Source organism: Saimiri boliviensis, chromosome 3, assembly GCF_048565385.1.
Source record: "Saimiri boliviensis isolate mSaiBol1 chromosome 3, mSaiBol1.pri, whole genome shotgun sequence".
NCBI classification, from domain to species: Eukaryota; Metazoa; Chordata; class Mammalia; order Primates; family Cebidae; genus Saimiri; species Saimiri boliviensis.
Window position 1 is genome coordinate 160526023 of NC_133451.1, and position 18169 is coordinate 160544191.

An 18169-nucleotide genomic window follows, 5' to 3' on the forward strand; every position below is an offset into this window, starting at 1 on the left:
AGAATTGCTTGAACCCAGAGGTGGAGATTGCAGTGAGTTGAGATCACATCATTACACTCTAGCCTGGGTGACAAGAGCGAGACTCTATCTCAAAAAAATTAATGAGATTTAATATTTCCTCAAGGCAAATTAATTTTCTGCTGAGAGTCGTTTTCATACCTAGAATAATATTGAAAAACTATATAATTGGTCCATATTTTGAATATTGCAGTTATGAATATCATCAGTTTGAATCCAGCTCAGCTTACTTCATCATTAACACCTATTCTCGCACCCTCAGTCTCTATTATATTCTTCTATTTAGCCAAAAAGAAAAGGCTCAACAGAAGAGACTCTAATTCACTGTTCACCAAAATCTAGTATTTCGGTTTAGTACCCTGGGACAAATACAAGCACAAATATAGAATACTTGAACTTGAAAAGCATATTGTAAAGTACATGAGGGCATGGTTTGTATCTTTCTTATTTGCCAGTCTACTCTCAATATCTAGCATAATATTTGGTATAGATATATGTTCTTAGCAAATATTTTTTACCATCTTAAAAACATTTTAAAGATTGTGTCATTTAAAAATTTTGCATTATAGATGAATAAATGTAAACCTGAAGAGCTTAGATGACTTTTCCAATAGTGAACACTCAAAAAGCACTAACATTTATTGTGTGCTAGGCACTGATCTAAGTATAGTAGGTACAGTATCTTAGTCCTCACCATAGAATTATATGCAAATTACTATAGAGCATATAGAATCTAAATCAGGAGAGCAAACCAGTACTGTTCCAATCCAGTTTTTGCCACAGATCCAGATTAGATTTTGCTACTTCATATTTCTTTTATTTTTATTTTTTCTTTTGAGACGGAGTTTTGCTCTTGTTACCCAGGCTGGAGTGCAATGGCACGATCTCGGCTCACCGCAACCTCCGCCTCCTGGGTTCAGGCAATTCTCCTGCCTCAGCCTCCTGAGTAGCTGGGATTACAGGCACGTGCCACCATGCCCAGCTAAGTTTTTGTATTTTTAGTAGAGACGGGGTTTCACCATGTTGACCAGGATGGTCTCGATCTCTCGACCTCGTGATCCGCCCGCCTCGGCCTCCCAAAGTGCTGGGATTACAGGCTTGAGCCACCGCGCCCGGCCTACTTCATATTTCTTTAGAGTGCTTTATTCACCAGTCCAAAAATATTTCTAACTAATGTTTAAAGTTGCTAAAGAAAGTTCAAATACCAAGTTAGATTATATATGCTTTTGGATGAAATGTTTTTTTGTTGTTTTGTTTTACCTGTATATGATACTATGGTCAAATGATATTAAATATATATAATTTAGGTACCACATACACAATAATATTTATTTATTTATTTATTTTTGAGACAGTCTTGCTCTGTCGTCCAGGCTGGAGTGCAGTGGCGAGATTCCAGCTCACTGCAACCTCAGCTCCTGGGTTCAAGCAATTCTCCTGCCTCAGCCTTCCCAGTAGCTGGAATTACAGCCACCTGCCACCATGCCCAGCTAATTTTTATATTGTTGGTAGAGACAGGGTATCACCATGTTGGCCAGGCTGGTCTTAAACTCCCGACCTTGTGATCCCCCCATCTCAGCCTCCCAAAGTGCTGGGATTACAGGCATGAGCCACCGCGCCTGGTCCCTACACAATAATATTTAAAATATCTAATCTAAACTATGATATTTTCATTCTTATAATGAAGTTGATTAAACCTTTATAATTAATTCTTGGAAGAAATTTTATAATTAAATTCCCTATGTAGATATAAAAAACTGACAACTTACTTAAGATATAATACCTTGTGAATGCATGTACATCAGTGTTTCATAACCTTTTTTTATTATTGTCTTCCTAAGGAGCCTTTTAAGATATTTTTTCCTACTCCCTTTATCCCATAGCATTTTAGTGCCACAGATATATCATATATCTTTTATGTATCATATGTATGTTTGTACCTACCTGCTTTATACATAAAAAGAGGAAATTTTTTGACCCCCCCCATCAAGAACCAATTTTCTTGCACCTGTTGAGAATGCATGCTATAGAAGGATGATTCCATAATATTGTTCCCAATTATGTGTTCAATGTCTTTTTTATTTTTTTATCCTATTCCTCTCCTATAACAATTCATCTGTGAAAATTTTATCTTAATAAGTTTTTCAGACTTGTTTTGCATTCATTGGAGAAAAGGGTGTGACATGGGATGTGATTAAACTGCAGATAAACATGTATACAACACCAGCTTTACTTGGAGCCTTCCTGGGAATTCTAAATGTTATTCTGATCTTTGCTATACTAAGGTAATTAGATAGAAATGATAAAACCATTTTTGTAGATTGTGAAATTTAATGAGCTTTGTAATTACTGCAAGATAATTGTCCTTATGAAGTATATTTTTGGTTTTTTATGTCTATAGTTTGTTTATATTTTTTGGTCATGTAGTACTAAAGTATGTAATACTGGCAATCAAAAGACAACCTGATAAATGAAAACAGAAAAGGAAGGTCTTTGAAGATTGAGGTTTTTTTTTTTTTTTGAGACAAGAAACTCACTCTGTCTCTCAGACTGGAAGGCAGTGGCACTGTCTCAGCTCACTGCAACCTCCATCTTCTGGGTTCAAGAATTCTCGTGCCTCAGCTTCCTGAGTAATTGGGACTACAGGTGTGTGCCACCAGGTCCAGCTAATTTTTATATTTTTAGTAGAGATAGCGTTTTACTATGTTGGCCAGGCTTGTCCTGAACTCCTGTCCTCAGAGTAATCTGCCCACCTTGGCCTCCCGAAGTGTTAGGATTAGAGGCATGAGCCATGTGAGGCTGCACATGGAGCCTCAAGGTTTGGTCTTGATTTACTAACTACATGTTTCTAAGTAGAGGAAAAGCATGAAAGTAACATTTTAAATAAATTAATGGGTTTGTATCAGTCTTAAATATAAAAGTACTAGTAATGTATATCTTATTATATATTTGAAAAAATTTTTTACAATTACATTTTGTTAATTTTTTTAGAGTGCTTTATTCAATAGTCTAAAAACTTTTATTACTAGTATTTATAATCACTGCAAAACTTCAAATGCTAAAGTAGATCATGAATGCTTTAGAATGAGTTGGATTTTTTTCATTTTACCTGTCTATGATAATATGATAAGAATTGTAATTTCTGTCTTAAGTTTATTGGTTATATCTCATTGGTAACAGTTTTATTACTACAAAACTAATAAAAGAAACTATGTTAGAATGTGAAAAAATTATGACAGTAATAAATTTAAATAACTTCTCTGTTAAGCATTATTTAGTTACAATATTTGTATTTTTTTTTAAGAGAACATCGTGTGGATGACTCAGGAAGACAGTGTAAAAATATTAATTTTGATGAAGGTACTTTTAACCCATTTGACTGAATTAATATAACATTATCAAAGTGTTTATAATGATTCTGTTTGTTTGGTATTTACTTGGATTTTGCTTCTGAGGAGAAAACAGTGGGTGATTGGGGAAGATCTTGAAAGCTGAAAGTGACCTAAATGGATGTTTTTTTTTTTTTTTTTTTTTTTTTTTTTTGAGATGGAGTTTCGCTCTTGTTACCCAGGCTGGAGTGCAATGGCGCGATCTCGGCTCACCGCAACCTCCGCCTCCTGGGTTCAGGCAATTCTCCTGCCTCAGCCTCCTGAGTAGCTGGGATTACAGGCACACGCCACCATGCCCAGCTAATTTTTTGTATTTTTAGTAGAGACGGGGTTTCACCATGTTGACCGGGATGGTCTCGATCTCTTGACCTTGTGATCCACCCGCCTCGGCCTCCCAAAGTGCTGAGATTACAGGCTTGAGCCACCGCGCCCGGCCCTAAATGGATGTTTTTTAAAGAGGCATTCCCATACCAGTTATTTGGTGTTCATGGTTGACAAGGTTACAAACATTGGAAAAAATCACTTTGTCTTATTTCAGAGAGATAGTATCCTAAAACCTATGAGATATTTGCAATGATTTCCGTATCTTTACTACCAAAGAAATAAGTCTTTCTATTTAAAGCAGTTCTTTATTCTCTTAAGCATGAGAACAGGTATGGTTTTGCCTTTTTATTTTTATTGCTTGTTATACTTTACAAATATACATTTTCATCCTATAGATCTTCTCTGATTTATATAAGTCAGAGACCCTGCTAAGTAGTTATATTTTACCAAATAAACTGTTATTTAGGTACTAATTATATCCTCCTTGGGGAAAGAATGCAAGAACTGATGCTTGCCCTCAATAGTTAATAAAGTTGTGGAAAAGTCACAGCATTATTTTACCATGTACTTTCACAGCTCTTTTATTTAATTTTCACAAAAGAAATAGTGATAGATAAAGTTAAATGTAGTAGGGCGGAGAGCAGCATAGTTGAGGAGCTATAGTAAGTTTTTGAACTAGGAGAAGTTTGACATTGATTCCATATAGAGGCGAATCTAGATTGATTATATCTCACTGGTAATGTCTCATTGGTAACAATTTCATTATTGAACAGCTAATAAAAGAAGCTACATCAGAATGTAAAAAATATATAATGCCAGTAATAAATTTAAACAATTTCTCTATTAAACTTTTCATAGGTACAATATTTGTGTTTTTCTTTTTAAAAGAACATTGTATAGATGACTCAGGAAGACAGTATAAAAGTATTAATTTTGACTAGGCTTGAAGTAGGGCAGTGACTGAGAATGGAAAAGGAATAAGTAGGAGTTGTTGAAGGAGGAATCAAGATAGATATTTAGATAGAGAATATTAAGGATTAGAGGCAGTCGACATTTCTGCCAGGTTTTGATTCTAGATCACCTGGAAGAATGAGAGCGAACAAGAATTCAGGAAGGGAGGTTGGATGCAAAGAGAAGAAAATTTCAGTTTGGATCAAGCTAAAAAATATGTTGTTATTCTAGAACAACTAAAAAATCTCAGAGGCATTTGTAACTTTGACTGTAGAAATAAAAGCTAGAGATAAAATTGTGAGTCACCCAGTGAAAAACACTATGGCAGCAAAGAGGGAGTGAGAGAAAGGATGGGGCAATGATTCAAGTGTGGCAAAAGATTGTTTAATCTGAAGGATGAATATGTGAGAATGTTTGAAAACTTTCAAAATAAAAAATAAAAAGAATGAGAGGTGAAGTGCCAGCAGGTGGATATACACTACTTTTTTCAAAGGTAAATAAATAGGATGCTGACTTAAAGGAGATATCAGGAAAAAGGAAGGAGGAAGTTAAGAGAGTGAGGCAGAGGTGTGGCAAAGGTAAGATATGTAAACATCAGTATTTCAGAAGTTGGAAGGGGATAATGATAGAGATCAGTGCTTCATTGACTTTAATGTGCTTAGAAACTACCTGGGAACCTTTTTAAGATGCAAATTCTGATTCAGTAGGCTTAGGGTGAGACCTAATAGGGTTGCCTATAAAACACAGGATTTTGCTTCTCAAAATAGGGGAGTCAATAAAGAAATGTAAAATATATATATATAATAAAAAACACAGAATGTCTAATTAAATTTGAATAATGCTTTAATATAAATATGTCAGCCGGGCGCGGTGGCTCAAGCCTGTAATCCCAGCACTTTGGGAGGCTGAGGCGGGTGGATCACGAGGTCGAGAGATCGAGACCATCCTGGTCAACATGGTGAAACCTCGTCTCTACTAAAGATACAAAAAATTAGCTGGGCATGGTGGCACGAGCCTGTAATCCCAGCTACTCAGGAGGCTGAGGCAGGAGAATTGCCTGAGCCCAGGAGGCGGAGGTTGCGGTGAGCCGAGATCGCGCCATTGCACTCCAGCCTGGGTAACAAGAGCAAAACTCCGTCTCAAAAAAAAAAAAAAAAAAAAAATATATATATATATATATATAAATATGTCCCACCCAGTTAAATTTGTATTTTAATAAACAGCAAATAACTTTTTTTTTTTAATGGAGACGGGATCTTACCATTGTTGCCCAGGTTAGTCTTAAACTCCTAGACTCGAGTGATCTGCCTGCCTCAGCCTCCCAAAATACTAGGATTGCAGGCATGAGCCACTGCACCCAGCAACAAAGATCTTTGGAGAAGATCTTCAAAGTATAAACACAATCCGGCTGGGCATAGTGGCTCATGCCCATAATCCAAGTATTTTGGGAGGCCAAGGCAGGTGGATCACCTGAGGTCAGGAGTTCGAGACCAAGCTGGCCAACATGGTGAAACTCTGTCTCTATTAAAAATATAAATATTAGTAGAGCATATTCTGAAGCAAACTCCAGTCTGACTTGGGGCAATGTTGATACTGATTTGAAGATGTAAAGACTGACTTCTAGGTGGTCATTAAGAATCAGAGAAGTCTATCCAAAATAAAACAAGAGCCACAAGCATCAGGGCCTACTCCTGGAAAAGGATCTGGACAAAGGTGACCAGTTCTCTTTGTGTGATTGTAAAGGAAGGTCATAAGGCTATGTTGAGTGTCCAGGGTGCTTAATTCCCTTTAAGGAAATAGCAGACTATTTCCAAATCTACTTATTGTTGGAAGAAGAACTCCTCAAGAATTCTGAGATAGAAAGGCAGGCATTATTATGAAAAAAAATCACAGAAACTTAGTGCATCTTAGGAAAGCACCCCCCGACTGATACCACACACAATTTAAGATAGCATAACTGAACATATTTTTATAATATTTTATATATTAATACTTGGCTTATTTTGGTATTTATTTGTGTAAAAAACAGATTTTCTGAACAAGTAGATAAATTACAAAACAGCGTGATGAATATGTATGAGTAGATATATATGTCTGCATACTTCTCGGTTACATCAAGGATAGCTTAACATGTATTAAGCTTAACAACATTGTTCAAGATGAGAAGTCAGTACAATTACTTTGTCCTCCTTATTTATAAAACCACCATCAAATCATGACTATTTTTTTGCAGAAATATGATAAGCGTTTTTTAAATGGTAATGATAACGTAAGCATCTTTACTAATACTAATTTCTTGTTGTTTATTTATTTATTTTTTGAGACAGAGTCTCTGTCATCCAGGATATAGTGCAATGGCGCAGTCTTGGCTCACTGCAACCTGCGCCTCCTGGGTTCAAGCAGTTCTAGTGCTTCAGCCTCTCAAGTGGCTGATATTACAGCCATGCGCCACCATGCCTGGCTAATATTTTTTGTATTTTTAGTAGACATGGGGTTTTGCCATGTTGGCCAGGCTGATCTTGAACTGCTGACCTCAGGTGATCCACCTGCATTGGCCTCCCAAAGTGCTTGGATTACAGGCATGAGCCACCATGCCTTGCCATGAATATTAATTTCATGTAGCATTGAAATTCAAAATATATATATGTCCATTGAAGTAAATCATAGAATTGGGAACCGATTTAATAAACTACTAGAGTTCTTCATGAAATTCTTATAAGTCTAAGATTTAAGTAAGGTGGAAAAAATCTGCAATTGAAATTTAAAGCACATATATTTAGTATGAGATCACTATATTACAGAGTTTTATAAATTTCATTCCTGTTTTTGGATTGAGATATACAAAGTAGAAAATATATCTGAGTATTTCTTAAGATAACAGGATTGAAGTCTATCTCCTGGGAAGAAAATTCACTTTGCTTTTAAATGCCATTTAAAAATTGTTTCTGTCATATAAATTATCTTATTGTGGGCCATGCACAGTGGCTCACACCTGTAATCCCAACACTTAGGGAGGCTGAGGCAGGCAGATTAGTTGAGCTTAGGAGTTCAAGCCCAGCCTGGGTAGCATGATGCAACCTCATCTCTACAAAAAATACAAAAATTAGTTGGACGTGGTGGTGTATGCCTGTAGTCCTAGCTTCTTGGGAGCCTGAGGCAGGAGGATCACTTGAGCCTGGAGAGGTCAAGGCTGCAGTGAACTGTGATCATGCCACTGTGCTCTAGTCTGGGTGACAGAGTGAGACCCTGTCTCAAAAAATAAAATAAATTATCTTATTATTAAACTGCTTTGAAGCCTAAAAATTTTTAAAAGTATTTATTTATAAAATTTGCTACAGTATAATTTCTACATTATTTTAGTGTCATAAGAAAAATTAGATATATATGTAATGTAATTTTTCTCTGATTTACCTACAGCAAGTACAGATGAAGTTCAGGTTCCTCAAGAAAATATTGACCAAGTCGCTGTTGTGGCCATCAATGTTCTGTTTTTTGTGATTCTATTTATCTTTGCCCTTTTTGAAACGTAAGTTTTATTCCATCTTCATCTAAATTGGTTTATGTATTAACCTTTACTTCTTAATGCAATGTTAATTGGGCATATAGATGTTATTAAAATCTTAAGTAAGGCATGTTTTTCTTACCATGATGTAAAAAGTGTATATATGTTTTGTGGCTTTTAACTTAAATGTAGTTAATTCTTTGTCCATAATCTTACCACCTTATCTTACTTTCTTATAAAAGAATGTTTCACTAATCTTTCTTCTTTCATCTAAGTTTTATGATAAATACAGTTATGAAACTTTAGTGCCATGATTCAATTATCCTTTAGCTCTGTAGTTTCATATGTATATATCTGGTTCAGTTTGGCAATTTTAACTCAATTTAATTCCTGATCTTGAATAAAACCTAGTATAATACAAAATCTCTGCCTTGTGCAGGCTTTATTCACCTTTATCATATGACTCTTTTATTTTTAAAATAACTTTCTATGAAATTATAAAAATAGTACATTGAAATCTCAAGTATTACAACTGTATTTCTATATCCACTCCTTTCTGTAAAAGTGACCCCTGCTAATACTTTAGTTTGTATTTTTAAACTTACATAGATTATGTGATATTATCATTTGACAACTTGGTTTGTTTTCTTACTAATACATTGTGTCATTTTATGTTAGTACTTGTAGGTTTGCTTGGTGTTTTTATTTTCTTTTATTTTTTGAGACAGTGGTGTTTCGCTCTTGTTGCCCAGGCTGGACTGGAGTGCAATGGTGTGATCTTGGCTCACCGCAACCTCTGCCTTCCAGGTTCAGGGAATTCTGCCGCCTCAGCCTCCTGAGTAGCTGGGACTACAGGCACATGCCGCAATGCCTGGCTAATTTTTTGTAGTATTAGTAGAGATGAGGTTTCACCGCATTAGCCAGGATGATCTTGGTCTCTTGACCTCATGATCTGCCTGCCTGGACCTCCCAAAGTGCTGGGATTACAGGTGTGAGCTACCGTGCCTGGCCTCTTCTTTTCTTTTTTTTTTTCTTCTTTTTTTTTCTTTGAGATGGAGTCTTGCTCTGTCACCCAGGTTAGAATGCTGTAGTGCAATCTCACCTCACTGCAACCTCCGCTTCCCAGGTTCAATCGATTCTCCTGCCTCAGCCTCCCTCTCTAGTAGCTAGGATTGCAGGTGCCCCCCACTATGCCTGGCTCATTTTTGTATTTTTAGTAGAGACAGGGTTTCACCCATCTTGGCCAGGCTGGTCTTGAACTCCTGATGTGATCCACCTGCCTTGGCCTCCCAAAGTGCTGGGATTACAGGTGTGAGCCACCATGCCTGGCCTTTATTTTCAAAATTATTGAGATACATGAAAATTCCAGCTTGTCTGATTTTTGGGGGGGCAGTTTTTTTATTGTGGGAAAATACGTATGACAGAAAATTTATCGTGTTAACTTTTTTTCATTGTTTTGAGACAGGGTCTCACTCTGTCTCCCAGGCTGGAGTGCAGTGGTGCAATCACAGCTCACTGCAGCCTCAACCTCCTGGGCTCAGGTGATCTTCCAGCCTCAGTAGCTAGGACTATAGGCATGCACCACCACCATGCTCGGCTAATTCATTTGTATTTTTTGTAGAGATAGGATTTCCTCAGGTTGCCCAGGCTGATCTTGAATTTCTGGGCTCAGGTGACCCACTTACCTTGGCCTTCCAAAATGCTGGGATCACAGACGTGAACCACTGCGTCCCAGCACTGTCATCCTGTTTTTAAGGCATACAATTCAATAGCATAATGTGCATTCACAATGTTGTGAAACGAGGACCACTATTTCCAGAACGTTTTCATCGTCCTAAACAGGAGCTCCATACCCATTAAACAATAACGTACCAATTAAACAATATTAAATAAATTTCAGGTTGGCTGCACTGGCTCACGCCTGTAATTGCCACACTTTGGGAGGCCAAGGCAGGGGGATTGCTTGAGGTCAGGAGTTTGAGACCAGCCTGGCCAATAGGGCAAAAACCCTATCTCTACTAAAAATACAAAAATTAGCTGGGTGTGGTGGTGGGTGCCCGTAGTCTCAGCCACTCAAGAGGCTGAGGCAGGAGAATTGCTTGAACCAGGAAGATAGCGGTTGCAGCGAGCTGAGATCACACCACTGCACTCCAGCCCAGGTGACAGAGTGAGACTCTGGTGTCTCAAAAATAATAATAAAATACAATAAATATAAATTGCATTTTGTAGTCAGTTAATAGAAAGAGATCAAATGTAGGGAGAGAAACTTGGCAAGGAAGGATATAGTCATGTAAAGGAAGAGACATTCAGAGGTAAAGAGAAAAATATATACATTCAAAAATCCAGTACATTCTAATAATATAACATTATTGCATTGAAAGAGAGTAATTTAATTAAAAATATGACCATGATTATTTAGAAATGTTAGAATGGTAGGCATTATGATTGGTTTAGTTTATTCCTTTTCCTTTTTTTTCAGACTCTGTAATGTGGCTATATTAATTATATAATTAAAATAAACATTAGTAAAATATGAGTAGGCGGACTTAATGACTTAGGTACGTAACAACAACATGTTTAAAATGTGTTCAAACTTTTGCTTAAGTCTGTTGTCATTGCTAAAACACATGACAATTCTTGAATGTGTAGCTGTTATTATTAAAACTTTTACTTCACTTTAACAGTTACTATGATTTAAATAAAATAAGAATAATTTTTGTTTTTGTTTTTCTTAGCATCATTACTCCATTAACAATGGATATGTATGCCTGGACTCAAGAACAAGCTGTCTTATATGATGGCATAATACTTGCTGCTCTTGGAATTGAGGCAGTTGTTATTCTCTTAGGAGTTAAATTACTTTCCAGAAAGTAAGTTAAGTGGTTTTGTTTTTGTTTTATGTCTGTTTTTAAAAAATAAAACAAAAAAACAGAGCTAACAATGCAAATGGATGTACCGGGAAAGTAATTGAAAGCTTTTTTTTGCACACAAATTTAAAATTGATTAAGAGATTATAATATTTCTATACAGCATTTCTTTGGCAAAACAAAATTTCTTAAAAAGTATATAATTGACTCTTAATTTATCTTTTGTATGTTTTCCTGAAAGTGTATTTCACAAACCATTGTTCTACTGTATTGTAATATATATTGTGCAACAAAAAAGATTCACTGGTTAAGTTTGGAAAATGTAAATGCCAAACTTATTTATTCTAGAACTTCTTTTTTTTTTTTTTGAGACAAGGTTTCTCTTTGTTGCCCAGGCTGAAATGCAGTGGTGCAATCATGGCTCAGTGTAGCCTTGACCTACTGGGCTCAAGTGATCCTCTCATCTCAGCCTCCTGAATAGCTGGGACTGCAGGCAGGCACCACCACACCTGGTTAATTTCTTTTATTTTCATTTTTTGTAAAGACAATATCTCACTATGTTGCCCAGGCAAGTCTCAAATTCTTGGGCTCAAGCAATCCTCCTGCCTCAGTCTCCCGAAGTACTGGGATTATAGGCATAAGCCACTGTGCCCAGCGTAAGAGTGTTTTTTAATTGATACATGGTAGATATACATATGTTTGGGGTATATGTGATAATTTGATACATTCATATAAAGATCAAATCAAGATAACTGGAATACCATCACTTTAAATATTTACCTTTTCTTTATGCTAGGAACATTTGAATTACTCTTTTCTAGCTTTTGATATGTACACTAGATTATTGCTAACTGTAGTCACTCTACTGATCTATTAAACTAGGTCTTATTTCTCTTAACTATATATTTGTACCCATTAATCAACCTTTCTTTATTGCTTTTCTCCCCACTATTATTCCTGGCCTCTGGTAACTACCAGTCTATTTTCTCTTCTCTTTCTTTTCTTCTTTTTTTCCTTTTTGTAAAAGGTGGTGTCTCACTCTGTTGCCCAGGATGGAGTGGAGTGGTGTGATCATATCTCATGGCAGCCTCGAACTCCTGGGCTCAAGCAGTTCTTATGTCTCAGCCTCCTGAGTAGCTAGGACTACAGGCATGTGCCATAATGCCTGGCTAATTTTTTTTTTAACTTTTTGTAGAGACAAGGTCTTCCTGTGTTGCCTGGGCTCACCAGTCTACTCTCTGTCTTCATATTCACTTTTCTGTCTTTTTTTTGTGTGTGTGTGAGACGGAATTGTGCTCTTGTTGCCCAGGGTGGAGTGCAATGGCACAATATCAGCTCACCACAATCTCTGCCTCTAGGGTTCAACCCATTCTCCTGCCTCAGTTTCCTGAGTAGCTGGGATTACAGGTGTGCACCACCACACCAAGCTAATTTTTATATTTTTAGTAAAGAGAGGCTTTCACCGTGTTGGCCAGGATGGTCTCTATCTCCTGACCTCATAATCCACTCACCTCAGCCTCCTAAAATGCTGGGATTACAGGTGTGAGCCACCATACCTGGCCTTTATCATACTTTAAGTTCTAGAAGACATGTACATAACGTGCAGGCTTGTTGCATAGGTATACATGTGCCATGGTGCTTTGGTGCACCCATCAACCCATTGTCTACATTAGGTATTTCTCCTAATGCTGTCCCTCCCCTAGTCCCCCATCCCCTGACAGGCCCCATTGTGTGATGTTCCCCTCCCTGTGTCCATGTGTTCTTATTGTTCAACTCCCACTGATGAGTGAGAACATGCAGTGTTTGGTTTTCTGTTCCTGTGTTAGTTTGCTAAAAATGATGGTTTCAGCTTCATCCATGTCCCTGCAAAGGACATGAACTAATCCTTTTTTATGGCTGCATAGTATTCCATGGTGTATTTGTGCCAAATTTTCTTTATCCAGTCTATCATTGATGAGCGTTTGGGTTGGTTCCAAGTCTTTGCTATTGTGAATAGTACTGCAATAAACATATGTGTACATGTGTCTTTATAGTAGAATGATTTATAATCCTTTGGGTATATACCCAGTAATGGGATTGCTGGGTCAAATGGTATTTCTGGTTCTAGATCCTTGAGGAATTGCCACTCTGTCTTCCGCAATGGTGGAACTAATTTACACTCCCACCAACAGTGTAAAAGCGTTCTTGTTTCTCCAGATCCTCTCCAGCATCTGTTGTTTCCTGATTTTTTAATGACTGCCATTCTAATTGGCATGAGATGGTATCTCATTGTGGTTTTGATTTCCATTTCTCTAATGACCAGTGATGATGAGCTTTTTTTCATATGTTTATTGGCTGCAAAATGTCTTCTTTTGAGAAGTGTCTGTTCATATCCTTTGCCCACTTTTTGATGGGTTGTTTTTTTCTTGTAAATCTGCTTAAGTTCCTTGTAGATTCTGGATATTAGCCCTTTGTCAGATGGATAGATTGCAAAAAATTTTCTCGCATTCTGTAGGTTGCCTGTTCATTCTGATGATAGTTTCTTTTGCTGTGCAGAAGTTCTTTAGTTTAGATTCCATTTGTCTATTTTGGCTTTTGTTACCTTTGCTTTTGGTGTTTTTGTCATGAATTCTTAGCCCATGCCTATGTCCTGAATGGTATTGGTATTGCCTACATTTTCTTCTAGGGCTTTTATGGTTTTAGGTCTTATGTTTGTCTTTAATCCACTAAGGTGTAAGGAAGGGGTCCAGTTTCAGTTTTATGCATATGGCTAACCAGTTTTCCCAACACCATTTATTAAATAGGGAATCCTTTCCCCATTGCTTGTTTTTGTCAGGTTTGTCAAAGATCAGATGATTGTAGATGTGTGGTGTTATTTCTGAGGTCTGTGTTCTGTTCCATTGGTCTATGTATCTGTTTTGGTACCAGTACCATGCTGTTTTTGTTACTGTAGTCTTATAGTATGGTTTGAAGTCAGGTAGCGTGATGCCTCCAGCTTTGTTTTTTGGCTTAGGATTGACTTGGATATATGGGCTCTGGCTCTTTTTTTGGTTCCATATGACATTTAAATTAGTTTTTTCTAATTCTGTGAAGAAAGTCAGTGGTAGCTTGATGGGAATAGCATTGAATATTTAAATTACTTTGGGCAGTAGGGCCATTTTCATGATACTGATTCTTCCTATCCATGAGCATGGAATGCTTTTTCATTTGTTTGTGTCTTCTCTTATTTCCTTGATCAGTGGTTTGTAGTTCTCCTTGAAGAGGTCCTTCATATTCCTTACAAGTTGTATTCCTGGGCATTTTATTCTCTGTAGCAATTGTGAATGGGCATTCACTCATGATTTGGCGCTCTGGCTATTTTTGGTGTATAGGAATGCTGTGACTTTTACACATTGATTTTTTGTATCCTGAGACTTTGCTGAAGTTGCTTATTAGCTTAAGGAGATTTTGGGCACTACTGATCCCACAGAAATACAAACTACCATCAGAGAATACTATAAACACCTCTATGTAAATAAACTAGAAAATCTAGAAGAAATGGATACATTCCTGGGCATATACACCCTTCCAAGACTAAAGTAGGAAGAAGTTGAATTCCTGAATAGACCAATAACAAGTTCTGAAATTGAGGCAGGAATTAATAGCCTACCAACCGAAGAAAGCCCTGGATCAGAGAAATCCACATCTGAATTCTACTAGAGGTTCAAAGAGGAGCTGGTACCATTTTTTTTGAAACTATTCCAGACAATAGAAAAAGAGGGAATCCTCCTTACTTCATTTTATGAGGCCGTCATCATCCTAATACCAACACCTGGCAGAGACACAAATGAAAAAGAAAATTTCAGGCCAATATCCCTGATGAACATTGAAGTGAAAATCCTCAGTAAAATACTGGCAAACTGAATCCAGTAGCACATTATAAAGCTTATTCACCATGATAAAGTTGGCTTCATCACTGAGATGCAAGGCTGGTTCAACATGCGCAAATCAATAAATGTAATCCATCACATAAACAGAACCAATGAGAAAAAACCACATGATTATCTCAATAGATGCAGGAAAGGCCCTCGATAAAATTTAACACCCCATCATGCTAAAAGCTCTTTTTTTTTCTTTTTGCCAATCTTGCAGGATAAAGTCTTTGAATGCTTCATGCTAAAAACTCTTAATAAACTAGGTATTGATGGAATATATCTCAAAATAATAAGAGCTATTTATGACAGACCCATAGCCAATATAATACTGAATGGGCAAAAGCTAGAAGCATTCCCTTTGAAAACCAGCAGAAGACAAGAATGCCATCTCTTACCACTCCTATTCAACACAGTATTGGAAGTTCTGGCCAGGGCACTCAGGCAATAGAAACAAAGAGTATTCAGATAGGAAGAGAGGAAGTCAAAATATCTCTGTTTGCAGATGACATGATTGCTATATTTCTAAAAAATTAGTTCTTGGATCTAGAAGCTTGATGAAATTTGGGTTCAGTTTTTTTGCAAGATTACTTTATAGGTGGGGATATGTGCTCATATCAGAAGAAATATTTATCTTTAATATGTAAGTAGCCATTGACTGTCTCCTAGATACATTCATTTATTAATAGATCATTGCAAAATTCTGCTATTTTAATTCTATTGTTCCTTTATTTATTTGCTAGAATACTTTTCATAGAGACTATTTCCCTCACCAAATATTTGGTTAACCTGAGCTACAGTTGTATAGGAAAGGCAAGATAAAGCCTTGATTATTTCCTTTTAGTAACTGGTTTTTAAAACTCAGGAGTTATTTCCCTAACATCCTCCAAAAGTGACCAAAGAGCACTTTATTTTAATATACTATGAATTCATAGATTTTTAACAACTTTGTTTTTTTAGAGACAGGGTCTTGCTCTGTCACCCAGTCTGGAGTGCATTGGTGCCATCACAGCTCACTGTAGCCTTGACCTCCTGGCTCAAGTAATCCTCCTGCCTGTCTACCTTCTGAGTAGCTAGGACTACAGGCACTTGCTACCACTCCTGGCTAATTTTTTTTTTATGTTTTGTAGAGATGGGGTCTTGCTATGTTGCCCAGGCTGTTCTTGAACTCCTGGCATCAAGCAGTCCTCCTCCTTTGGCCTCCCAAAGTGCTGAGATTATAGGCATGAACCACTGTACCAGGCCACAGATGATAATATTTTTCATGTGTTTCAATCCATTGCCATTATTATTCTGTTTTGGTTTTCATATAGTCACATTTTGGCCAGCTTCTTCAAATTGGCTGAGTCAAAAACACTCATGACCTGGTAGTCACAGGTAACATCTGTGCTTTTTGCTGTGAAAGATCTTAGGCTTATCTTCTACTTTCTCTGTACCAAACCTAAGTCAGCCGTTTTTCAGAGGAGTCCTGGTTATTTTTAGTGGAAATTTATATTTAGCATTCTTTTTAATGGATATATCATTAAAAGTATAAGATATTATTTTCAGCCGGGCGCGGTGGCTCAAGCCTGTAATCCCAGCACTTTGGGAGGCCGAGGCGGGTGGATCACAAGGTCGAGAGATCGAGACCATCCTGGTCAACATGGTGAAACCCTGTCTCTACTAAAAATACAAAAAAATTAGCTGGGCATGGTGGCGTGTGCCTGTAATCCCAGCTACTCAGGAGGCTGAGGCAGGAGAATTGTCTGAGCCCAGGAGGCGGAGGTTGCGGTGAGCCGAGATCGAGCCATTGCACTCCAGCCTGGGTAACAAGAGCGAAACTCCGTCTCGAAAAAAAAAAAAAAAAAAAAAAAAAAAAGATATTATTTTCAGTTTTTAAAATTATGAAAGTAATGAAGCTATGTTACAATGTTTTATTTTAAAATTACAGAGTTTCTGTTCTTTAACAGGATTGGCGAGCGTGCTATTCTACTGGGAGGACTCATCGTTGTATGGGTTGGCTTCTTTATCTTGTTACCTTGGGGAAATCAGTTTCCCAAAATACAGTGGGAAGGTATAGCTATACATAATTTTATAGTGTTAGCCTCTGTTATTTATCAAAAATCAACAAGTAATGCACTGCACTGATTTTCTTTTTTCAGATTTGCATAATAATTCAATCCCTAATACCACATTTGGGGAAATTATTATTGGTCTTTGGAAGTCTCCAATGGAAGATCACAATGAAAGACCAACTGGTTGCCCAATTGAACAAGCCTGGTGCCTCTACACCCCAGTGATCCATCTGGCCCAATTCCTCACATCAGTTGTGCTAATTGGAATAGGCTATCCAGTCTGCAATCTTATGTCCTATACATTATATTCAAAAATTCTAGGACCAAAACCTCAGGTAAGCCAGGTACCCTAACATTGCAATTATAGAAAATATACCTGTAAACACTCAAATTTTTTGCTGCCATTCTTTATTTTTACACAGACTGATTTGGGGGATTTTTATCATATTCAGCATTTAAATTTTTTTTTTTTTTTTTTGAGATGGAGTCTCGTTGTGTCACCCAGGCTGGAGTGCAGTGGCACGATCTTGGCTCACTGCAACCTCTGCCTCCCGGATTCTTGCAATCCTCCTGCTTCAGCCTCCCAGGTCGCTGGGACTACTACTGTGGCACACGCTGCCACACCTGGCTAATTTGTTGTATTTCAGTAGAGACAGCGTTTTACCATGTTGCCAAGGCTGGTCTCAAACTTCTGAGCTCAGGCAATCCTCCTGCCTTGGCCTCTCAAAGTGCTGGAATTATAGGCGTGAGCCACCACCCGCATTTAAAATTTTTAAAAATCCTATAAGGTGTTTATAAGATTTACATGCTGAAATTTACAAACAGTACCCTAAATTACAACTCAAAGATGTTTTGAACTCAGAGATTAGGGAGCTCAAAATCATTTTCATAGGGAAAAAAATCTGAGGTGTAAATTTCTTTTTCCTTTTTTTTTCAAGGCGTAAATTTCTGAAACTCATTCTAAAACTAGGCAAGAGTTAGGCAATCAAAATTGATAACCGGATTTGGACCTAGGCTTAATTTCATCTAGCCCCAGGCAATTACTAAGAGAGAAAAACACAATAGTCTTAAAAGTTTGCAGCTGGCCGGGCGCAGTGGCTCAAGCCTGTAATCCCAGCACTTTGGGAGGCCGAGGCGGGTGGATCACGAGGTCGAGAGATCGAGACCATCCTGG

The 18169-nt window shown here is 37.4% G+C and overlaps 1 protein-coding gene across 3 annotated transcripts in view; it reads left to right on the forward strand.

The window, feature by feature from the left end:
- The window catches only part of MFSD8 (major facilitator superfamily domain containing 8), a 45528-nt gene that overhangs the window by 23753 nt on the left and 3606 nt on the right, over positions 1 to 18169 (forward strand). For 2 of the 3 annotated variants that reach the window (XM_010338356.3, XM_010338357.3), the window contains 6 exons: positions 2159 to 2303; positions 3323 to 3378; positions 8100 to 8208; positions 10920 to 11054; positions 16891 to 16994; positions 17083 to 17330. In XM_010338356.3, the coding sequence (XP_010336658.1) occupies positions 2159 to 2303; positions 3323 to 3378; positions 8100 to 8208; positions 10920 to 11054; positions 16891 to 16994; positions 17083 to 17330 (797 nt within the window). Of the gene's footprint in view, positions 1 to 2158; positions 2304 to 3322; positions 3379 to 8099; positions 8209 to 10919; positions 11055 to 16890; positions 16995 to 17082; positions 17331 to 18169 lie in introns of those variants that run through there. The other variant, XM_039479076.2, reaches the window with a different exon arrangement.